At 38.9% G+C, this 25,827-nt stretch overlaps 2 protein-coding genes across 3 annotated transcripts in view; one reads left to right on the forward strand and one right to left on the reverse strand.

Moving 5' to 3' along the window:
• Positions 1–7,258, forward strand: part of B3GALT1 (beta-1,3-galactosyltransferase 1) — a 175,521-nt gene extending 168,263 nt beyond the window's left edge. For both annotated transcript variants that reach the window (XM_041473257.1, XM_041473258.1), the window contains 2 exons: positions 1,854–1,892; positions 2,468–7,258. In XM_041473257.1, coding sequence (XP_041329191.1) covers positions 2,697–3,677 — 981 coding nt within the window. In that variant the 5' untranslated portion in view covers positions 1,854–1,892; positions 2,468–2,696 and the 3' untranslated portion in view covers positions 3,678–7,258. The remainder of the gene's footprint in view (positions 1–1,853; positions 1,893–2,467) is intronic.
• A 13,426-nt stretch (positions 7,259–20,684) lies between these two features.
• Positions 20,685–25,827, reverse strand: part of STK39 (serine/threonine kinase 39) — a 79,671-nt gene continuing 74,528 nt past the window's right edge. The window contains exons 16-17 of the mRNA XM_041473175.1: positions 25,051–25,115; positions 20,685–21,026 (exon numbers count right to left, since the gene is read on the reverse strand). Of these exons, the coding sequence (XP_041329109.1) occupies positions 20,952–21,026; positions 25,051–25,115 (140 nt within the window). The 3' untranslated portion in view covers positions 20,685–20,951. The remainder of the gene's footprint in view (positions 21,027–25,050; positions 25,116–25,827) is intronic.

A 25,827-nucleotide genomic window follows, 5' to 3' on the forward strand; every position in this document is an offset into this window, starting at 1 on the left:
AGCAATCCAAGGGCCAATATAAGAAGCATTCATCCCACACAGCTACCTATAGATTTCACAACTGAGAAAAAAATTCCCTACAACTGCTCAGAATCTTTTTTCAAAATGGAGTAAGGTTTTGTTGCTTCTAATCCTTTCAGAGCACACAAGATTGGATATCACAGCCGTGACATTGCTGGACTGAAAAGCAATTTTATGTAATTTTGCAGTTTCTAAGAGGCATTGGTTACAATTTTCCTTTCCCTCAGATATCTGCACAGTGTTCATGGTAGCTAATGCACCATCCTTTTGAAAGAAAAGGATATGTATGTGTATGCAGAACATCATACATTTTTAGATAATGCAATATGTAGTTTCCTAAAATAATACATCATAAGCAGAATATTACACCTACTTGTGAGACCTTAATGCTGGAGTCCATTAAACACTCTGACAATGTATCTCTCGCTCTACAGCTCCACTTCACGATTGCTGTATTTCTTTCTTTATTAACGCAGTTTTCTAGACTTCACACTCTTGTGCCTTCATTACATTATGGCTTTTTGCACTTGGTGGTTTTCCTCACTGGTATTCCCAGTGGGAGCATTAGCAGAGCTTCACAGTGAAGCAGGAAACACAACCAACCTACCGGACCAGGGATGGGTTTTGCTTTTCTTAGAAATGTATCACAGCACTTTCTTAAGGCAGGATACATGCCCTCTCTGGACATTATAGTAGCTCTGTGTATAAATTTATCACAACCATATTTATTTAGGATGTACATGTATCTGCCCTGCCAAGATTGTTGTGTTCTGCAGCCCTGTGGAGCAATTAAAGGTCTCACTTAAATGCACTACTCCCAAACATTTCCTGGTACTGCTTGGTGGGAAAAGACTGCAAACCCTTAGTCCTGTGACAAGCAATGAAGGAGATCACAACCCACCTCTAGCTAATTAAATTGCCCCAGTTATGGGGCAAAACTAATTGAAAGTGATGAAGCTCTGAAACAGGCAAAAAATTCACATTACCCTAGTTTGTGAAAGGGAAGAGCAGCATGTGAGTTCTGGTCATTAAATAATTAAAAGTGCATGTAATGAAGACTAGCAGGACAGCACTAGCTATAAGAATTTATAAGGAGAATACAGTCTGTATAGATTTAGCAAATGTTCAGGTTGTTTCTCTGTTTTTCTTAAACTTCAGGGTAAAATAATGCACAGGGTACCTAACAGTCCTTTCATTCCGATGGCCTGCCAAGGGTCTGACTGCAATGTGTGAGTGGTGTGAAATCAGAGAGGACGTTTCTAAGACAAGGCTTCTATCTTTTTATCTGAATACATATTTTGTTCTATCCAAAGTAAATGTTAAATATTTCTGAGAGTTGCAAAAAGCCTCTCTGTTGCATGCTTCTACTATCCTTTAGCTCTGAAGTAATGCAACAGTAAAACTCAGGAAGGTGAAGCCCACACGCACTCTCCAGCTACTGATGTGCCTTGGAGGAGTCAGCACTGAGCTGGCAGGCTTGAGGCAGCTTGTCTCATTTCCACAAAATTATGATAAACTGAACTGGTTCCCAGCAAAATTGCCAAGAGCAATGGAAGGTTCAGAGCTGACACATTCCTTCCATCCAGGAAAGTCTCAAGATACCTGATGCTGGAGGCAAGACTGGAACAGCCCAAGACAGGGCTGCCAGTGCCAGAACCCTGTCCAGGCAGGCAACTCTCTGCACAGCAGCCAGTGAAGTACCACCATTACTGGGCTGCCATCGTGATTCATCTTATGTGGCCCACAAATTGTTTGCTCATGGAAAGACTGCTTTGGGGGGAGAGGAGAAGGAAACCAATAGGAATAACTGAACTGTGTTAATTTATTTTTAGGCTTTTATGGAGTCTACTCGAGCGCTGATCTTTGAATGGGTAAGACAGCACATATCTCTCTCTCTCTCTGTCTTCTGTACCTTTCCCAGTCAGTTCCATTCTGTCTGATTTCCACCAAAGTGTGTTCTTGTTAGCAGGACACACATTAACATTTAGACCAAATTAGATTTGTAAGTATTTGTGTGCATAGCTGCCACAGATGCTGCCAGTCCTAGAACAAAGTACACTATTTTTCATTCTTTAAATAATTTTAAAATGTTCCACAGTACATTTTGAAAGACTGGCCAGAAGAAATGCTAAGAAGCAAGAAAATGCTAGAAACCATTATTTTCATACACCTTTAAAATTATCTAAATGGTCAACATGCTACGCATGCTTATCTTCTTTTATATAAAACCATCTGTGAGAAATTACCAGTCATAAAGGCATTACATCAGTTACACTGCTCTATTCCAGTACACTACATTGCATTTTGGTACCTCATAAGAAAAAAAAAGGAATATCTGAGAAATACATTAAGACATCTTATTAATGGCCAACCATATATAAGCTCATTTTTTGTGCCCTAGGCTTTTATGGTCTTGCAATGGAAAATTTTTCTTCATATTTTTCAGAAATAACAGAAAATTCCAAGAAATGGAAGCCGCTGCTTGTAAAAGAAGAAAAGCTGAGTATCATCAGGGTTAATAGCTCCTATTTGAGATCCATGAATGATTACAGAGTTACTTTTCTATATCGAACTTTCAAGTTTCATTAATACTATGCTGCCTCTCCAGGACACAGGTGCACTCACGATACAAAGGCTATCGGTTCGTCACATGGAATAGAAGAGCTAGAGGAACAATGGCTTCAAAGGTCTCATGTTTATACATTTTGACAGTAGTTTGTTGGGCAAGTGCTCTTTGGTACTTAAGTATAACTCGTCCTACTTCTTCCTACACGGGCCACAGACAGGTCAGCAGCATATCCATAGCCAGAAAAAACGTTTCCTTTGGAAACATAAGAACTCGACCTATAAATCCACATTCATTTGACTTCCTTATCAATGAACCCAGCAAATGTGAGAAGAGCGCCCCGTTCTTGGTCATTCTTATCAGTACGACTCACAAGGAGTTTGATGCAAGGCAAGCCATTCGGGAAACATGGGGCGATGAAAACAACTTCAAAGGAATTAAAATCTCCACACTGTTTCTTCTTGGAAAAAATGCAGATCCTGTGTTAAATCAAATGGTAGAGCAAGAAAGCCAAATTTTTCATGACATTATTGTGGAAGATTTTATCGACTCTTACCATAACCTCACTCTGAAAACATTGATGGGGATGAGGTGGGTAGCAACATTTTGTTCAAAAGCGAAGTATGTTATGAAGACAGACAGTGATATTTTTGTAAATATGGACAATCTTATTTATAAGCTGCTCAAACCTAACACCAAGCCAAGGAGAAGGTACTTCACAGGTTATGTTATAAATGGAGGACCAATAAGAGATGTTCGCAGTAAGTGGTACATGCCCAGAGATTTGTATCCCGACAGCAATTACCCACCCTTCTGTTCAGGCACCGGCTACATTTTTTCAGCTGATGTAGCAGAACTGATTTACAAAACCTCCCTTCATACCAGACTTCTACACCTTGAAGATGTGTACGTTGGACTCTGCCTTCGGAAGCTGGGCATTCACCCCTTCCAAAACAGTGGCTTCAACCACTGGAAAATGGCCTACAGCTTGTGCAGGTACCGCAGGGTGATCACAGTGCACCAGATAACACCAGAAGAAATGCACAGAATTTGGAATGACATGTCCAGCAAGAAACATCTTAGATGTTAAGATTTTTACAGATGTAAATACCTTTTTTAAAGTTTTGGTTGAGTTTGGTTATTTTTTGACAAAGTGATCTGCTGATTTACAGGTTAAACTGTGGGATATTAACTGTGAGAGGATTTTTAATGACTGATTTTTCATTCTCACTTTGACTACTGGTTTACAAACTTCAGGCTCTTTTTCATAAGGACATTATGCCAACTGAAAGAATCTGGAGTCAAATCTCAGATTTTGTATATTATCATCTATTGCACATATCCGTTCTTGCATCTGTGTGTAAAAGGACAGTAATAAACTAATACGAGCTGCTTAACAATTCACACCCCAGCCTATGAGATAAGACTCAGGCTCTAAGAAATGAAGAATTACAAACATATTTTTATTCTTCTTTTGACACCCTACAACCATCTCTATTTAGAGCCTTGTTAATAAATTAAGCAGCAAACATTTGCACTGAACTTGTATACCTACTTTGACATGTGTATTTTATAGTACGTGTGCAATTCCCAAATAGCTTACTAATGGTGTAATAGCAGAATTTAGACAGGTAAGAACATCAAAGTTTCATTTGCCTTAGAAACAAACCCACACACTGAAATATATTTTCAACCACCAAATGGCATTTATTTAAATTATTTCAGAATAACCCATTTCTTTACACTTCTTAAAATAGCCCATAAAATATGTAAAACAATTTAAAAATTAAGTAAATCTGTAGGTGAAATAAGGCAGGGGAGACATATGAAAAAATATCTTTAAAATATATGAGAAAAGCATGAATATCTTAACTTTTAATTTCAAAGCAAGGCAATGTTTCTCATTAGTTTTAATGGATTCTCCATTAAACACCTTGAATAGCAATGTATAATTATACTGAATGCTAAAAGTGTCAATAAGCAGTATATTTCAACATCAGTCAGTGCACTATTTACCTGAAAACAAGTAAGAGAAAAGCAGCTTTTTAAGGGGAAGCTTTACTTTTTGCTGCAGTACATATAGAAACAAGATTCTAACAGATTTTTAATGGTGTAGAAAAGAGGAATTTAGTCCAATAAAAGAATGCAATCAATTTTCTGTTGACTGGACATACAACAGAATACATAACATGTATCTACAAATTTCACAGCAACATAGAGGGTTTTTAAGGAAAAAACTATTAAAACTACGCAAACTCTATCCTTTTTAAAAACCTTTCAAAGTCCTCAGTTTACTCATCACAGTCAATACTCACTGAGGTCCCACTCAGGAGATCAAGTACACAAGATTTATTCAAGTTTCATAACATGCTTATATGTATTTTGAATATGAATGTTTATGAAATGTCATGACAACTCTTTGATAAATTCAGGCCATCTCTATTCAGTACCACCTTACAACAAGGAGGTGAAATATGATATTGCTCAGCAAATAACTTGGAATGAAGAACTCACACACAAGTTACAAAAAACAACAAAACTCGCCACATATATTATCAGCTGAAGACTACTCACACCATGCTCAGCACACACAGAGTCTCATTCATTGCAGCTGGCATTATGTGTAACATATGCAAAACTATTCAGTCTGTATGTTATTCAGAATGTCTATAAAGTTGTCAGAAATTAACTGAAGAAGAATTTAAAGGGAAACTTTGACCTGATTTTGCCATAGACGTACACAGCACTTTACAACAGTAACAGAGGAATGAAGATGCTATCCTAAAAGTTTTGCAGTTTCATGGCAAATTGTTAGTCTTGTTCACAGATGCAGCACTAGCATTTCAAAAGAAATGACTTGTAAATAAGGTAAAGTGTACCTGGCTTTTAAGGCACTAGCAGGAGCCATCTCGAGCAAATCTATCTCAAGATGAAGCTACACAACAGGCAGCCTAGGAGTTACTGTCGACAGGAGCTTGTGTACCCTTCATAAATAAAAATAATCCAAACGAAAACCCCAGTAATTTTTATAAGAACACTAAATCTCTTGCAGCATAATTAAAGAGTTATCCTTCCCTGGTTGATCTAGTCCTTATTAAAGCTGCTATGCCCTATTAAATCCAGAACTTCCAAGGTGCAACTAATTGCATAAGTGACTATATAACACGCTGATTGGGTGAAGTTCAGATTTCCTTACACAAGTCCCATAATATTCTTATTTATTAATGGAAATGCGGGAGGAATTCATCCCCCGCCCCTGGGTAAATCAGATAGCACAGATGCCATCCTGCCCAGAACATATTTTGTAATAATTTGAACCCGCAGGCTGCAATCACTTCTGCTATCCCTCTGCACTGTGCAGCAATTTGGGGGTTCTGAATCACAAACAAATGGATTTGGTTGCCTTATTTCTGCTGATGCTTCTGTGGCCTTTGCTCAGTAACCAGGAGGACAGCAGGGCTCCCAATCCAGATACCTCAGGGCTCAAGCAGCATGGTAGCCTTGAATTTCTCCTAATACAAGTAGATTGCATTAATAATTGCAAGGTACACCTTGAAAATAGTATCTGAAAAAGTGTATTTCCTGCCATTTATAAATAGACAGACCTTCAACAGAAATGTAAATGTTCATCTTGAAACTGATGTACATATTTCTAAGGCATTTTCTTCTGTATTCAGCTGTATATATGTGTCAGTCTGCTTGCTATGTAGGATTCTGTTATGCATGGAGCTGAGTGAGGCATTATATTTGTCCAGTGTTTCAAGAGCCTTAAGCATGTGTGCCCTAACTTTTGAATGTACAAGATACTTTTTCTTTTGCTGTCAAGTGAATTTAAAACAACACAACAAAATCCTAATTTTCTACTTCTATTAATTTTCTGGTATTAGATTTCATCAGCTCGTTACACTTAGATTTATTGTTTTCACTTTGCTCAGAAATTTCACTATTGGAACCTAGATATGGAAAGGTAGCAATACATCTACTTTTAGGGACAGTTTTCCCTTCCACTCAGTAGTATTTGTGCCATGTGGGATACTGTTAAGAAACAAATGTTTTCAATAGACTTCCTTTAATCAAAGAAATATTTACATTACTTAAAGGTCATCTTGTTTCATTGGGCATGGGACAAATGACGACTTGGTTAAACATGCTGGCTTCTAGTCACTTCAAAAGTTTGACTGTAATCACATTTTGATTCCAAAATGCATATGAAAAAAGCACATTGAGTGAAGCAGCTGGGGGGGAAGTGCCTCTCTTTAGGAGGAATTTTTTCACAAAAGCATTTTTCCTTTTTTTATTTTGCTAAAACTGTGAGAGTATTTAAACAGAAGCCTCAAGGTTCATATTCCACATTTCCTAATAATAATGTTAACAATCAATTTTGATTCTTTGAGGGTTTTTTGTCTTTATAATGTAGATGGCAATGGCAATTTGTAAATGAAGAGTGTAATTAACTAGAAAAGCTTGTCAACAGTAACCGAAATTTAGGTGTATCATTATATATGACTGGCTGTACTTATGTATTTATTTGTCTAAATTGTATATATTGTTTTATCTGTAGTGTCTGTAGGAGTACATTCTTTTAGATTAATGTATTATTTACAGTTTTGTGGGATTGCCAGCAAAGCTGCTAATCAAGATACTATTTTTTTGTATCAATGTCAAATAATAATAAAAAAAAAATCAAGTGAAAAACGGAAGGTGTCCTGCCTGTAAGTTTTCTTCTTCACCTCTTTCTAGAAAAGTAAATTGTATTACCTGAAAACAAGTGTCACTGAATTGGCTCATTTGTCATGAGGAAGAATATTGTGCTGTAAAAGCAGATTTAAAAAAAAAAAAATGGGAAAAAACCCCAACATAACAAAATACTACTTTTATTCATTATTTGTGCAACAACTTCATCAGGCTGATGTCCACACGGATCAGGTGTACTACTTCATCTGAAGCTTCTGAACTTCAAAGCAGTAATATCAATGCAGCCATGGCAATATCTGGCAAAGCAGCACAGGGGTTCATCCTCTGCTCTCCCCTATTTAGCTGCTTTGGCATCCCCAGCCAATGAGACCCAGGTTTGGCCAGTCTGAGGTGGCAGAGCTTTCTGACACCCTCAGCAGGGCTCTTCTGCTACTTGCGTGGTGTCTTAACATGTGGGCTTGCAGCCATCAAAAGCTGCACACAGGAGAAAAGGAGAAATGTCCCAAACCCCACATCTCATAACACCACAATGAAATTGCTGGAAGTTGCTGTGTCACCAGCTGGGTCACCCACACAGAGGGAAGGGGTCCTCCCGGGTCTCTCACAGACATAGTGACCACGACAGAGCCTTTTGCTTCCCCCACACCCCACAAAGCACCACAAAATAAATGAAGAATCACAGTCTGAGTACACTCAGATTACCCAGTAAATCTCATGTAGCCTTTGTCTCCCAACACACATATCTTAAGAAACTGTTCTGTCTCTCAGGGAGGTCTGGGAAACTTTTGAAAATAAAAGCAAAAAACCAAAATAACACAAAAGTAGGAAGAAGTCCCTTTTCTTGTAAGAATGTCAGAAAAATTAATCTCTCCCCATTCTCCCCTTTGCAGTTTCCTCCATAGAACAAAGTATCTAACCTCTTTTCCACTGGCTTTGGAGCTCAATATCCAAAACTCAAACTCATTAATGAAATGAAGGGTAAAATAACCCCACCCTTGAGAAGAAAGGTAGCTTTTGCAAACCAAAGTGGTCACCAGAAGCAGTTGAAGCCTCCATAGAGTCCTCAGGCATCCCAGGAATGTCTGCAGCAATGCAGCAACCTTAAAAATCGCACTGAGATGCTTTAAAGCAACCAAGAGTTTCACATACAGCAAAACCCCTCCAATCGTTTTCATCTCTCTTGTTTCCACCAAAGCAGCCTGAGTCTAATTGCAACACTTACATGGTGTTTAATTAATAGACAGCTTGGAGATATACAGATATTAGCACTAGTAGGGTAGATTTCATGTAGCTTGATTATCTTAATTACAAGCATTCTATTTTCCCATTTACTTAATTGATTCTCATAGATTTTCCAGAGAAATTTACAGTGCCCTGAGTGAAAATAGTATGCAGAAAACCTTCTTAAAAGTGCTGACACTGGCCTATTACAGCAGCAATGCACCAAAAAAGGCAGATCTATATGACAAGGAACATTGTACTGAATAGCATCTGCTGCCTTTTCTCGTTAAAAAATATGAATTTATGAAATGGAAGAAGAGGAGTCATCTGGGGAGGAAAAAAAAAGAAAGAATTTACCTTATGTATTCAACCACACCTACAATTAAGTTGTGTCAAGTATCTCCTCTGATGACTTGCCTAACACAGGAAAACAATCCATTTTTCTGCCAGGTCTGCATATTAGCTGAATCTACATTATATCTCTGCCTCACCTGAAAGAGCCAAGAGCAAGAGGCATTTATTAGTCATGGAAGATTTATCCTTGAGCACCTGTTCTGCAAAGGCAGCATTACAAATCAAGCTGGACAGAATTAAGTGCGGTGGTTTTGTAATGCAGACAACTTTTATTAGGGTGAAGCAAATACCCCAAACTTGAGGTGTGCTGGCTAATACCTACCATATCTGCATCTATCAAGCATCTCTTTTCTCTTTAAGAGCTCCTTTCTCTGACCTATTTTCTAACATGACATCTTTCTCCAAAAAGAAATGGGACCTCTAGGTATCTCAGAATAGCAGCAAAAGCAAGAGGGAAGCAGAGAACACTTTTTTGTAAATCAAGCTTTTCCCTTGATTTACAAAAGTCACTTGGCCTTGCTCTGTCCTTCTGTACTTTTAATCTGATTCAGTCTGGTACATTTCCCTGTTATTTCCAAAACTCTTTCCATTTTCTTTCTTTATGTGCTTTTGCACAGCTCAGCATTCTCCCATCTAAAAGTATCCATTCAAACCAGCCACAAAGGTAAGAACACAGTGTTTCCCTGAAGACAGGGCCCTTGCCTGGCTGGTTTACAGTCTTACACTAATGCCTGGCAAACTGATTTCAGCAGGTTGCAAGGGACAAGTAGCACTTGAAGTTTTTCCTTCAAAAATCTTTTCTTTGATATTGCTTAGTTCAGGTATATGGGAAAAAAAAAAATCTAATATCTTTCATCTTGCCTCTGCCTGCTGAGATCACTATCACAGGTCTAAGGTTCTTTGGCTTTTTTTCCGTATTCCTTTTACATTTCCTCACAACCTTGGATAGTTCATCAGAACTCAAAACAGCATTTTTTCATGTTTCACGTTAACTCCCGCTTAATCAAGTATACTTTATTCCACAGTTTCAATGTTTTAACCTTTTTATCTGCTTCTGCTCCCTGTGTTGCCTCCGCTGCCCTCATGTCTCGCTCACAGTCAGACATCTGGCATTGAATCTGCTACCAGCGTATTTGCATGAAGGCTGAGCACAGCAGTACTTCTCTCTGTCGCGGTCTTTGAGCTATCAAAAACGGCACTATCGGATTTGTGTCACCAGACAGGACAGCTTATCTTACTAATATCACATTTGCAGCAGAAAACGAACTTCCGCTAGCCTCGGGAACAGACGCCAAGCCTGCAAGGCTGCAGCAGCTACGGACACGGCAGGTGTGGGACAGGGGTGTCCCCAGCGCGCCCATGCCCGGGGCTCCGGCAGGCGCTGCCGAGGCCGCGGCTGCCCGCTGGGCCCGGGCTGACACAGGAACAGCCTCCGCGGAGCGCTCCCAGCAAAGGAACCCCGGGCTTTGATCCCCGCCCAGCCCCAGCGCGGGGTGCCCCGGCTCCTGCCGTGTCCCTGTGCCCGTCCCCGCGGCACCGGCGCCCTTTGGCACACGGAGCTGGCGGCTCACGGCCTCATGTGCCCCCCGAGCTGCATCTGCAGCCTCAACCCAGCGAGCCGCGCCAGGAATTCCCCAGAGCTGCCTGCATACCCGTACTCTTTAAAGTCTGCGGTTAATTAGTTTTATACAGAACACCATTTCCCCTCACAAAGGCCACAAAAAGGCTCAGATCATTCAGGAGTGTGAAAAATGCGTATTTTATGATTAGCTTTTTGCAAATATTAAAATATTGTATGTGTTATGTTAGAAAGTTATGCTGTATTAATTTTCTTAAGTAGTGTGTTAAATATAGTTTTAGGTTATAACATAATGTTAAAATAGAAATTATGCTATGTAAGATATTTTTTAAAGAAAGGAATGAGGTACTCGCACTAGATAGCCACAGGACACCTAAATCTTTCAGAGAAAGAGAATTTATTACTCTTTTATCAGGAGAAACGAACTTCTTCCCACCTTGCTCAGCCATGAAGGCGCCGTTAGGATTAAGAGGAAGAAGTTGATGATGATGAGGCAGAATCCTTTGTTTGAATGGAACTTATGAGTCATGTATGAGACGTAAGAATATGCAATAGGCTGTTGTTTTTAAGGGTTAATCCTCTGTTAACGTGTGTCCTTTTTTGGCCTTATTTTGCCCAGAAAAAGGTACCCGGACATCCATAACTCTTTGTTTTATTGTCTCATATTGTCTTAATCCAAATTGTCCAAATTTGCATTACTCTAGTTATATTACTACTTTTATAATAATTTTATTACTATTAAACTTTTAAAATCTTACAAACAAGTGATGGGCGTTTTTCACAAGGACAAACTGTGCAAGGTGCACCCAGCCCTGTATGACGTTTGCCATCACTTTGGCAGGATGGGTTATGCGATGAAGAACTGCTGCCCCGGAGAGTGGTACCTGCAAGGACGAGCCTGCCTGTACTTCCCCAGCACCGCTTTATTCCAAGCATAGCTGTACTTTGAATTAGTAGCACAGCTGATGCCAAGGTTGATGATAGGCTGCTTTAATTGCTCATTAAAAGGCAGTATTATTTACTGCCTTGTTTCTTGGATTCAGCATTTCTACACATGGGGATAAAAGTAATGGGCTAGAATAAAGAATATATACAGCATGTAATTAAAATTACATTTTTTAATAGGGGAATATACATGCAAACAGTGCAGGTGCTGTCACAGAAGTAGAGGTTATGGAAGTATACTTTTAAAATTGTATTATACTGCAATTTAGCTGTCACTTCAAACAGATGGGTGAGTTATGCAACAATTTTAAACTGATTTAATTACTTGCAAACGTATTGGCTTGTGTTAATTGGCGCCATAAATTGCACAATGGTTCACAGATTCCATTAAAAGGGACTTAGAACAAGTAATATCTATAGGAAAATAAACTGTGCCTTGCAAGTCAGTATTTGACACAACAGTTACCGGCTGTTTGTTTTATCAATTCATAAACAAGACCAAAAAAGCCCACCATTCACAAAAGACAACGTGCCTAACATGATAGATATTGATGTATAATTGTATCGTAGAGACAGGTGAAGACAATATACCCAGCCACATGCCCAGAAGAATGATCAGACTAAGTAAATGTAAATAGGTGACCCTTACTTTCCCAAAAAACACCCCAGTGGTTGTGTGCAGTTTATCTAGTGTGCGATGATTAAGGCTGTCCTTCTTCAGGACAAAGCCATTTACTGAAACATGAGACACAGGGAAGAAAGTCCATGTAACAGCTTTCGAAATATCTAGGCCTCTACTCCAGGCAATTTAAGGTTTAAGCTCCAGATGTTGCTTCTTGTCTTGAACTCCAGGAATACCCAAAATCCCCTAAAAGTCAACAAGTAGAAAAATGTCTAGCCTATAAAGTACCATAGCAAACTACACCTGTATCAGACAGGCAAACAAAATCTGTGGGGCAGTAATGGTTATCAAACTCTGTAGTAGCAATATTAGGAAAGCTTTCCAGCATAAGCAGGCAAAAACCTTGCAGGATCTTTGGTTACACTTTGGCACAAATTTTACACTGGGGAAGAGCACATTTTAATGTAGAGAAAAGATCATGGTGGCCCAAAATATTACATTTTAGGATTTCTATGAACTAAGGAGGGTAAGGAGAATGAACCTTTAGCAGAAAAAGTTACCTAATTTGTGACAAATCACCTATTTCCTGACCATTTAAAATTAAATGCTTTTGAATTTTTTTCATGGTTGTGAAATTGCTGCACACGAAATGTCATTGAAAACAAGCTTACACTTTTATCTTCTGCTAAACACCAGAGATACACCACTTCAAAGGAGTGCATAACATTTTATTTGAATGCTGGGACAGACATATCTGTAAGTAAACTAAAAATCATATGAATTGTCAATGTTAATACTACCACCTGGCCATATTTGCCCTTTCCAGCAATAATTTCATTATTTTCTTTTCTATGCCTTTCATTTCAATAGCACCTAACAATTTGCTATTTTTTAATGCATCACAATTTCTGTAAAGCTGCATTTTGTTTAAATGAAAAAAAAATGTTTAATGTAATGCAAACTTTTAAAAGAAAAACCAGAAAAAAAATCTATCTGCAAAATTGTACTTATATGCATATGGCTGACTGGCAACATGGACATGAAATACAGAAATAAAATGAGAAAAATTCACTTTTTCCTCAGCAAGTACCATGAGGATGGGTGAGAGCTCATAAGGAGACATTTGAGCAAACAGCACTGCCCTTTCCCAGATATTACTTTTACTAGTTGTGCTATTGCTGGAGAGCAAGAAAACCTGATCTAATCAAAGACTGAGTGTTGGACTAGAAGACCTTTAAAGGCCCCTTCCAACCCAGGTTAGTATATGATTGTGTGTTACTGCTCCTTGCAGGGGTTTGGAGCAGATGACCCTTTAAAGGTCCCTTGCAACCCAAACCATTCCATGACAGGAAGACAAGAGAACATCACATCATCACCACCCAGAGGTGAAGACGCCCTGGACAGAAGGAGGAGCAAAGGAGCCTTATGTACAAGGACTAGACAAAAAACTTGGGAACTGCAGAAATTTTCATGGAAGCAACACACTGCAGATGCCAAAAATCCTATGTCAGATAACAAAGCTCTAGAAAAATAAACATGTTCTGAAATTTCACGTACACCACTGATTCTAATTTGCACGTTTATTCTCAGTTTGCTGTAATGCCAGGATGTGTATTTGCTTTAAGCAATAATTCACAATGGGTGAGACATCATAATCTGTGGGATTTTCAGCTGCCTGGAATACATCAGACAATTGGCAACAGATTTATCTGAACAGTTCTGAAAGTACATATTTGTAAAACTGCAGTTTTATTCATATCAGGACCCACACCATGATGAAAAGCAGCATTTTCAAGAGGAGTAGTACACATTCTGTCTTCTTCCCACAACCCTAACATCTATTCCAATAAACTCAGATCATTGCGTTTAGGCCAAAATTACATGTTTGATATAACAAATATAAATCCATACACATAAATACACAGAATTCCATGAACACAAAACACTTCTAAATAAGTAATTAATAAGTAATTAACATAACTAAATTGTAGCTCAGTAGCTCTTATCCAAGAGTCTAGATTCATCCTTTTGGAGAAAAAACAAAAAAGTATCGAGGAATACAGAAGTGCAGGAGTTTCCTCACCTTTCCATCTTTTGTAGAACATCAGGTTTATGGGTGATTTGGCAGTGCCCCACCTGACAGGCAAATTTACAAGGTTAGCACTGAACCTAATCAGAGATAATCACAAAACTCTTTCTCTCTGGTGTAATTTTCTGCTTGGATAGCTCTGCTATGCTATTATAAATAAGAAAAGCTTGCAGCACAAGGAGGGTAGAAGACTTCAGAGAGATTTTAGTAATCACCTCCCATTCAAATCACACCTACTCTTTAATCAGGATTGGACCCTTTTCCATTTTATAGCCCCAGGAGTAAACTGAGGAGCTCATAATCGACACAGACTGGGAGTGAAATTTTAGTCCCACTGAAGCTGTTGTGAAGTATTAGTAATTCATGGGGCAGAGATTTCAATAATGGTTCTTCCCTCTGGATCCTCTGTTGTAATTCAAGGCAGATTTCTCCACCTTCTTCCTATTTTTCATAATATAGAGTAAACGCTCCAGTGCTTTGTTTTAATCAGAGGTGATCCAACAAGGAGAGAGAAGAAAGATAGAGAGAAAGAGATCCTGAATACAACAGGATTCCTAGCTGATCCTATGAGATGATGGGAATAGGTTCAGGTTTAACAACCTCAACCAGACAACTATTGCACTTTTCCTCACTGTAAACACTTCACAAAAAGCTTTCCACAGAGCCCAAAAAAGGGGTTAGGAATTTTATTTAATTTCACAAATTACCCATCTTGCACCATCAGAAAGCTGCAGCTTTCAGCATATGTGATAAGATCTCTCCAACAGAAGCAACTTGGAAAAATGTAAAATCAATTTCTTTGCCTAAGTACAAAGTCCTGCAAAAAAAGGCATAGTAAATTTACCTCTAGGAAGGTGCTTTTTACATCCGAATGGAGCACTGCTAACTTCTTGCTCAGGCGGTTCAGAGGCAAAGCCCCCAGCTCAGCTCTCGCTGGGGAGCAGTGAGCACCGCGGCTCGGAGCCGCCTCGCTCGGCCAGCGCCGCAGGGAGCAGCGGGCAGCGGCGGACTGACCCCGGGGAGGCCTGGCAGAAGAGGAAGCACCGACACCCACGCCTCCCTTCTTCCGAAAACACTTGTGTTTGCCGACTATTTGATTTTATACTTTGTTCTTTCTTGGTCAATAACAGAGTAGCACAATGCAGAGCCCTGGCAAAAGATACTCAGCACTTTCAGCAACCTTAATACAAATACCAGAGGTTAAGGTAACAGTCTTCAAAAGCCTTCCTTGCCCTCTACATTATAAACCCCCACAGGCAGAGTACAGGTGTGGTTTGGGGGGCAAGCAGTTTGGTGGGTTTTCCCCCCTCCCAATACCAGAATGCTTTGTAAAACCAATTCCACGCTTTGAAAAACAGAGATGCAGGTAGAAATGCAGGCTTCTCCCTTAAAGCAGCAATTTAATGCTACACAGCCTGTCTTCCAGAACACAGCGGTTTTACTGCCTGTGAGGTTAAATCTTTTTGCCTACTGATTTATTTTCATAGGACAAGAGTAGCACAAAGCCCATCTACTCAAACCCTCTAGACACTCTCTGGTTCTTCTGCTTCATTATTTATAATTGCCAGTTAATGACAGCTACACACACTGCTTTTTATGTGAAAAGACAATTGTATTACCAAATAACCACACATTCCTATACATTTTGAGATATCATAACACAATTTTCCTCAAAGGAAAGAAAGCTAGATTGATGGGGTCTACAGAGTAAAAATGGCACAACTCAAAAAGCCTTTTTACTCAAAGTAAATCTAAAGAACCCCAGCACTCCAACTCATGAGCAGCATCTTTCCTTAATGAGTCTGAATGATTACATAGATGAAAAAGAACCAAGTAACAATTTGGTCTCTTTCCATAAGAATAAATAAATAAATAAATTTCCCTATTTGAAACATTGCTGGTTTTTTATTAATTTTTAGAAGTGTACCTATGGGGAAAGATTGAGTAAAGGCATGTATTTTCCATCTACTCCAATTCTATTTTGTATAGCTATTCCTTTACATAAACACAGCCACTTGCATAAGTGATTTTCTATGCCCTACTGAGACAATAAATAAGCACAGCCTTTCAAATTCATGCTTGAAAATTATGCATATCCCAAAAAGGACAAGATTGCCTCCTTATTGATTTATGCAGAGAACATGATATTTCTCCTTCTTACCACATACTCTTCCATGTCTCTGTAATTGCTCACTGAGCCACCATTGCCCATATTCTCAATGTTATTAGCAGCAGACAACTTCACAACTACTGAGTTTGATTCAACATCTCAGATGAACACAACTGTGAAAGCAGCTTGATGAGCATCAATCTAACAATCATAAAGTAGATATAAAACCACATTTTTATGTGCATTGCAATGTTACTCTTAGTCATTGAGGGAAAATGAATAACTAAAATGTCACAATGCTCAACTAATATGCCTGGATTATTTCATCAGCTGGGCCACTGTGCAATAAAATGCAAGGAAACCAGGCTCTGCTGGAGTTTTTTGTGGTTTGAGTAAACCTGGCTGTTCATTAGCAGAGCTCATGCACAGGGAACTCAAAGATGTAGGTTCCTGATCCTTTTCCAACTTCTCATTTTAAAATAATTAGCATTCTTTGCACAGGCACATGCATGAGTACACTGCAAGGGAGTGGAAAGGCTGCCCACTTGATGCAGCAGAGAAACCCACAGCAAGTGACTGAATAAAGTTCTATCACAATTGATTCAGAGAAAAAATAGACTAACTGCTATTTGTTATCAACAAGGTTTCTCTTTTGGCTTTTTTTTTTTTTTTTTTCTGCTTTGGTAAAATGTGGGAGGGTAAGGTGGGAACGGGTGGCAACATCCTCTGCTCCCTGCTAAACAGAAATCAGCATTTTCAATGCACTCAATTAGCAATGTTTTAGGTCTGTGTCAGAGTCCTCATCAGAGCTAATTGATTTCAGGCACAGGCAAATCTCACCATTCAACATCATTATGCAGAGGTAGGTGGTGAAAAGGAAAACAGATCTCTGATTAAAGAAAAGCATGAGGGGGAGGCACACCATTTACAAGCTGCACACAGCATTCCCTCCCAGAGAAATAACAGTGTTTAAAAACATTCTGAACAGAGATGCTTCACAATCAAATTTCATAGGATTGATCTGGAAGCCCCAAAATCGGAGAAGTGACAATGGACCAAGCTATGTAAAAAGGCAGACATCTTTGTCTCAGGAGAGAACATGGGAGAAAGAAAATTCAGTTATATTTCCTGACTTACTTCCCTACTCCTCCTTCCACTCCCACGCACAAAGGGTGTTCTAGGGCAATAGAGAAAATTGTGATAGTAAATAAGGTAATATTTTAGAAAACAAGAGTACTTATCAAACGAGCTAGCTGAATTGCAGTTTGAATGCACAACTCTGTACATGTTGGTGGGAAGATTTGAGGTCAGCACTTGTCAGAAGGAAGAGATGCTGTGCTCCTGTTCTCTTGGCACAAAAAGCATATGTTGCCAGCATGGGAAACAGCTTTCCTGGCCTAAAGCCCACGCTGGAGTCCCACAAGATAAAAGGCTGGAAATGTCCCTTCTCTCCCACTCCTTTACACATGCAAAACCAGTCTCCAGATCTGGTTTTGTACTAAGCTAAATTCTATGTTTATATTCATCCTAACACTTTGAAACTAATAAATGCAGAACTGTATTTTGACTGACTTTCATCTCAGTCCACAGAGCTACTTTCAGCAAGCTAAAGCACAGCACACTGGCATGGCTGGCTCCATGGACACTGACATTAATCAGCCCACAGAGCCTGCAAGTGCCCAGCTGCAGGCACTGGCATATAATCACCATACAGATGATTATATTTTTAGCACCATCTAATTAAGCTCTATTTTCCTGGCCTTAGAGACAGCTACATGGCAGCTCCCCTGTTCCAACTTCACCTCATTAATTAGAGACCTTTTCTTTCAAACAAGACAGGTGCTGTAGCCAGCGCCACAACTATTCTGGGGCAAGTAATGTCACATACATAAGAACTTCACCCAGCTTCCTAACGCTTTTTATGTAAACGTGAACAAATAAATAGCTGCCAGTTTTCCCCCTTATTATTCAACAGAGGATGTGTATATAATAATAATAAAGCAAATTGCTATGACGTTTGCCATTTACTTCTACTCACCATAGCTTGCTCACTGCTTTCTACTGCAATGTACCATATATTTTCACCTTCTTTTTACCTTTTGTATATACTAGAAGTATAAACTACTTACAAATGTCATTTTAACACACTAAAGCTTTAATTACCCTTTCTTTCTACCTTTTCAGAAATGCATTTTGCTCACATTGTGTTTATACACAATATCTTAGCAGTAAAAACAATAAAAAAGTTTTAAAACCCAACACAGCCGTGACAACAGTGCAACATGAATTTGCTGCCTCACTGAACCACAGAAGCATCACCATGTTTCTGCATCAGACCACAAGTGAGCAACAACTGTTACGACTTTATCTCGGTACAATACTGCTGACTGCCTCAATTAAAGCGTTAGATTCTTTATTTAGATACCTCCTGCAGCCCCAACCAGCACAGCAGATGAGCACTTCTGACAGTTGCTACTCATATCCCAACACTTTTTCCCACCTTCTGGGGAGGTATATAGCGAGTGGAACATGATTTTCATCTAGCTATAAATTCTATATATACTCCACTTCTTTTGCCAGAACAGTGAAAACAAGAAGCTTCCCTGAATGTTCACTTCATCTGAGAAAGTACTGTAGCAGTGGTGCAGGTGGATTAGTCAATAACGGTGCAGTGCTTAGAGAAACGTACATTAAAATACATAAAAATAATCCCATAGCGACGTTCAGAATTTAGCTCCTCCCCATGGCAATGCTGCAAGTTATCACCTATGTCGCTGGTATGTGCACGTTTCAGGTACCTTTTGTTACACTCGGGCACAAAGGTGAACAGCCAGCTGCGAACCGCAGCCTGCCCCGCAGCCGGACGAGCAGCGCCCTGAGCCCTCACAGCCGGGCCAGCCCTGCCCGGCACCGCCGGCCACAGCTAGCACGGGGCCCGGAGAAAGGCTCACGCCCCCCGCTGCCCGCCGGCTGCCGAGAGGCAGCCCAGCCCCGGGGCTCGCCCACCTGCAGCTCTGCGGGCACCAGCAGCCCCGAGAGTTCTGGCCGGCCCCAAGGCGCCTCAGCTGGGCCGCCGAGCCCAGCCCGGGCCCTCCCGCTCTCCGCCCACACGAACCAGCAGCGCAGGGCCTGCCCCAGGAAAAACATTGATTTCTTGAAATAACCCCTTGGGAGCCTTAAAAATGGCTTCGGCAAAGCCTTGGAGAGCAAGGAGCCAAAGCAACCCTCTCCTCCACCTCCACCTCCTCCGCTGCCTCTCCCAAACTAAGTAAGGGCAGCAGCCTTTTGTAATAACAGCTCTGTAATCCACTCAGAGCATGGAAACTCAAAACACAAATCAGTTTGTGCAATACATCTTTATTTCAATTTTATTTTTTTTAATCTTTGCAGTCATCTTGGAGTAATCATCATGTAAACAGTAGGATGGGATGGGATTACATTGAGTCGAATGCAAATAGTTCTAGAACACCTCAACGATTATGACAAGGCATTATAAATAACTTCTCTTAACAATATATATTTGCCATTTTCAGTACATTAAAGAGCTGCCACTTATCTAGGATTAACTAGGAAGTAGTTTAAAGTGTAACCTCTGAGAAACATGTCTCCAAATGTGGAAGTCTTTCTAAGGTTCCCTAGCTCCATAACATCTATGTCACAGGTTAAGCAGAGGACTACTTGGGTCGAAGTGTTTTCTTTGTAACAGAGTTTTACTTGATCATTGCACAAAGCCCTATTATTTTCACTCCACCTTGGTATTTAGCAGAACTTCAAATAAAGCTTCAGTTCCATTCTTCAAGTTTTTATTCACTTGTATAAAACTGGTTTCTATCATTTAGGGTAAGTCAGATCAGAGATGGACACAGTAAGCGTTCTACCTTAACAGTTCACAGTAGCTCTAGCTCACAGACTCCCCAATAAAGCATAGTCAAAATACTCTAACACCTCTGCTACTGTATATCCCCTCCTCGCTCAGATAACTATATATATTTATATTTATTGTACCATATGTATGGTACCTCTAGAAAATGGAGATTATTTATATAAGCAGCCTCAGGCACATTCTTAAAACATTAATATCTGCAAGGCACCTCCCACTCCCTTGAGGATCAGTTTGTGGACTGTGACACACAACCAACAAAAGCTTCCTAATGCCAGATCAAATTATTTCAAAAAACCCCTAGAAGTTACCAAATACTTCAGACATACCTGAAACTTTTTTAAATAGTGGGAGATTAACTGCAAATAGCACATAATCAAGTCAAATAATTTTCTTATTACTAGTGTGTGTAATGCATAAATATATGAAAAATAAAATTCACAGTAATTTTTTAAACTAGAATTCAAGTTTGGCTAACATTACTAAACTTTTATATGTATGTTAATTTCTAAATGTAACAGAACAGAGGCAGTATTATCAACCACAAGTACAGGTAAAATAGTATCACTCAAAGTCAATGAAAGAAGTAAGCTTGATAGAAAGTTCCTTTTTTTAACCAATAAATAAAGCCACCTGAGAGCATTTCCACAGGCTTTTCACTTTGGGAGAATCCAAATCAACTGCTAAGAGACATTTAGGAGCATTTTGAACCTTAACAGCAGCGGTGTAGCTGTGGGCTTTGCTTGTTCTGACTTTGTGAATTGCTAGATAATGAAGCAGAACTCAGTGTGTGGTGCATTAATTTTCCTTTGCATCTAAGCTGGCTTTTTCACAATCTCACAATTCGGCTTGGGGTCAAGGGACAGACATCAGCTGACACTTAACTGAGCAAAACCAATCAGTTTCACTTCATCAGGAATCTCAGTGCCATCACAGCCAGAGGCCTGCAAGTACAAACAGAAATGTTTAGTATATCATGCTACAAAGGAGCATTTGACAGCCAAGATAAAAAATTCCCCATATCACCCAGTCAGCAAACAGCTTGATTGAAGGAACGCTTTCAGACTGCTTCAAGTGGCCTCAGTCAGCATCAAACAATTGCATCCCTAATTTTAGCAAACTCTTATAGTCAGCACTAAAAATTATGGGAAAAAAATACCGGAAAATGGACACTGAAATACCCCAAATCTTTAATCCGAACTTTCCAGACTGGAGCCAAATTTGCTTTTTCATTGGAGTAAACAGATTTCACTCATGAAGAGCATCCCATATACATGTATAGAATCCACTTTTTACCACTGTGCTGTACACAGCAAATGCCTCATGAGTTCAGCCAGCAAGTTAGTTCACCAAACAGATGAATTTTTAAACAAGAAACTGAAGCAGTCTTCAGTAAAGGAGTAAATACTAATATTTGCAAAAGGACAGTTCCCTCCTGACAGTACAATCCAGTACTTAAAATTGTACCGTTTAGATTCTTCAGTAAAGCCTGTCACAAAACAAATTAGCACAGGTGATCAGTTCATTTTTCATATATAACAGTAAGAATATAACACCACTTTGCTCAGGACTAAACAATTAATTTAGGTCTGTTTTAAAAAAAAATATGCTGGAGGCAGAATATTTCTATGTTTCGATTTTTAAAAACAAAAGTTGCTTCTGTAGGACAAAAGTGACATTTTAAATAAAGGGGTTTATACATTTTTATCTGTATGGTAGATAAGTCAAAACATTAATAGAATTGGATTAAAATGTGCAATGCTAACTTACTTATAACAGGATGCCTTCAGATTCTTTTGCATATCACAAAATACCTCCAACACAACAATTGGTCCACCCTATAAAAATTCTTTTGATCCTTTTTTGCATTAGTAGCAGTTGACTCCTTTAATAGAACTGGTTCATGAACATGTGCTGTAAGGTTAAGAGCTCTCAGATTGTGCACACAAGGTGCACTGACACATTCCATTGAATTTGCATGACCAGAAATAAAACTCTGTTGACACTTGTGGAATTATTACATCAGGCTACTCCTTCAAATTTACTTTGAGCAGACACAGAGGACAGAAGTTCTCTCTTCAGACAGTATTTCACATCTCTTATTCCACAGAAGCAGCAAGTTAAAGGTCTGATATCATCACTCCTGGTTACTATTCAGATATCTGAATGGTGCTTGGATTGGGAATTTACCAAATAAATGGAGTTTGAATTTTGCACTTAAAATGTAATGCTAAAAAGTGCTACTACTACTAACACTGTTCTATACTCTAGCTAGCGATCAATCTCCTCAAAGCCATGCTAAGTAACATGTCTAGATGCATATAGATATTTAAATGCTTCCTTATCAATAAATATTATCTTACGTCTATTTAATGCACCTGGAATCTATTAACTTCTATTTTGTGCCTAGCATAAATACAAATACTATACACAAACTGCAACATAAAAGTACTTGGTAGAGACTGAACACACTCTTTCATTACTGGGTTTCTTTCCACGCTTTTTCATCAGCAAAGTCCTTACACAAAATGCAAATTATGCCGTGTAATGATTTTGTGTTTCCTTGAGTGTTTCCAGGATTATTTGTGCGTTAAAACAGCCTCCTTCCCAAAGTGTGGACAGCTGGATCCTACAGGGAAGTTTTCATTCTGTGTTAGCCAAGACAACTAGGAGATATTTAACACTATATATGTTCTGCAGAATTACATAATTTTAAGAGCAAAGATATATTGTTTATAAAATATGCAAGGGAAGGAATCCAACCCCTGACATCAAGACACTTCACCTTAAAAATTTTCTTTACTATTTCTGTAATAATTAGATAAAAAAAATAAAAAAATAGTTAAGACATAAACTGTTCCTTTTTCACCCCAAAGATTAACAGCTTGCTGTTTGAATAGAAATATTATTTACCAGCAACAGCAACCTGTAAGCAGTGAGATACTAACCAGACTCCTTGTCCAGAAATACTAGCAACTAATCCTAGACTAAGAAGTATTTTGAATTGAATTTTCTGAATGGATATAAGCTACATTTAGACCTTTAATCCCTATTAAATATTTCCCAACAAAATGTGTTTTAATCAAGTTGTATATAAGTGCTCAAATTCAGTGAGATCTTGCTAAGAGGTAACAAAGACCCAGTAGTGCATACAAAAAATGAGAGTTCTCATTGGCAACAATTCACTTAGCAGCTTCACTATACAATACAGAAATAGGCAGAAGCAGAATATACATTAAATTAATCCAAGGAGAAAAATAAATTAGGATACTTCTTGTTATGGACTTCCCCATGAAAATAGGAACTAGTGCAGGAAACCCAGGTCAAAAGTATGAGGAGGAAACGAAGGTAAAAAATTAACTTCCAGAATTCTGACCTATCCAGTGGAACTTACCTACAGCAGGGACAAAGACATTGATTTTGGATTGTCTACTAATTCTGAGTATGGTAAGGAGCAGGATGATAGCAGCATTCACTCATTGGAATCTGAAATTCTAGGTGACATTGACTAAACCTCAGCAATAAATCCAACTGAATCACCAAAAAATAGAAAAAATATCCCAACCTAAATTTTCAAGTGGATTTGTTTTCAGCTTACATAATCTGGATACTATGGGATATTACATTTTGGAATCACAAGCCTCTATTTTAAGTGTGGGAATGAGAAACCCAGGCTTCTCAGAGCCTCTGGAGTATCTGTTACCTAAATGCTCTTGGTGAGATGCCATTTACTACACAATAAAGCCAAGTCAGATGTTTAGACAGCAAGAGCACAGATTACCTGCAAAAAGAAAAGCACTAGCTTTTAAGCTATATTTATAGCAAAGGCCAGAGAAAGAAATGAATTTGAGTTACGTGTCTTTATTCTCCTACCCCAACCCCTTCTCACAAGGAAGGTGGAAGTTCAGGGGGTTTCACTGGACTGTAGAGGAAAAATTAGTTCAAATGAATCAGCTAAAACTCCTCAGATCTGTATAAAGAATGACATGGGATGAAGAGCTTTGAATTAATACATCATCATCAAATAGGTCCAAAAATGGCTCTCTACAGCAGCTGCCTTTATAAACAAAGCTGTGATTCTGGAGACCTGCTTATCTAACACATTCAGTCTAGTCTCTCATGTGAGAGTCACTCTCAGCAAAAGGTGCTGAAAGCTAATTGGTATTTACGTAACTAATAATTCAACAGCTTCAGGTATATACATTTTTCAACTTCATTTTAACAATAAATAAAAACACATAAAGCACATAAATTCTGGCTCCATTTTTTGCAATTTAAATTTATTAATATTAAATTAAATTTATCATGCTATGATCAATATTGACCAAAATTAAGGACCCATGGTCCAGTGTACAAAATGCAGCACAGAAAGGAGTCCCAAGCCCCAACCCAGGGTATGATGACATACATACAGAAGATAGAAAGAGGTAGAGAAGGAGAAAACAATAAAATACAGTGGGAGAAAGACCAACATGTAGGTGTGGATGGTCAACTGAAAGAAGGCTGAAAAGAAGAACTAAGGAGAAGCAAGCAGTGGAGAAGGTGACCTGCATGCAAGAAAAATGGGGGCAGGTGTTTGAAAAAATGGGATTGGAACAATATGTCCATCAGCAGAGGACACTTCAGCCAGGTAGAGCTAAGGGAGTGGGGCTGAAGCAGTGTTAACCTAGCTATTACCGTTTTCTCTGCTTTACTTGTTTCTGCAATTCTTCCCAGGGGTTTTCTTACTGCAGCTTCTCCCCTAAACCTCAGGCTGCCTCAGAACTCATGTGACTGAACCTCCTTCACCATGCAGTTATGTCACTGTCCTTTCAAAACAGGGTTTAAGCTTTTTCTCTAATACATGGAAATTTCAGTCACTTTAGTTGTCAGCACATTTATTCAACAAAGTATCTGCAACTGAGATAGAACCCAGATTCTGTGTGAATATTGTGATAATTTGTTTCTTCCATAGATGCTTTTACTTACCAACTTAAAAGTCAATGTTTTCAAGGCCTTTGGATCATCTACTATCTTCTGTAAGTTAGCAGCAACTGTAAAACAAGGACAAAAAATGTGATTTACAGAAAATTGCATTCAACTTGACATCAAGGCTTTTGCTGAATCTTCTACTTAATTCTACACATATATGTGCCTGTAAATTACCACTTGAATCATTTAATCCCTCTCTAGCTGTTGTTTCAGAGGGCAGTTGGGCTGCCATAAATCCTACTTCCTTTCTTTCACAGTCACTGATACTTTGTGACTATGTGAACTGATTCAGGGGGATAATCTGCATGAAAACCAAATTACAGGAAAAAACCCAATTTACTAATTCTCAGTTTAGTCTATTCCATAAATAGTTAACAATCACACAAATGCAAGTGCAAGGAAGATGGGAGAATCAGACAGCCAAGGATAAGTTGATGGCTGGCATGATTTATATCATCTTTCTGCTATAGCCAGGGTCACTATCAGCATCAGTTTTTAGCAGAACGCTGAGCTCACTGTCCCCTCTAACTGGTTTTATGCATGTGCTTCTCTCCCTTTTTTGGGCTGGCACTAACACAGACTCTAGGTGATATTTTACAGCTCACTAGCAGAAAAACAACAACAAAAAAAGTTAAAATATGAGAGTGACACAAAAAGAGCTGATCTTCAAACTACTCTCTTAGAAAACATGATCAAGATTTGTCATGTAACAGCAATAAACACTTTAACTGGATGAACAGAGCTTGAGTGTCCAGAAAAGGAAGCTGTAACAGA

Source organism: Pyrgilauda ruficollis, unplaced genomic scaffold (assembly GCF_017590135.1).
Source record: "Pyrgilauda ruficollis isolate IOZ18807 unplaced genomic scaffold, ASM1759013v1 scaffold3, whole genome shotgun sequence".
NCBI lineage: Eukaryota > Metazoa > Chordata > Aves > Passeriformes > Passeridae > Pyrgilauda > Pyrgilauda ruficollis.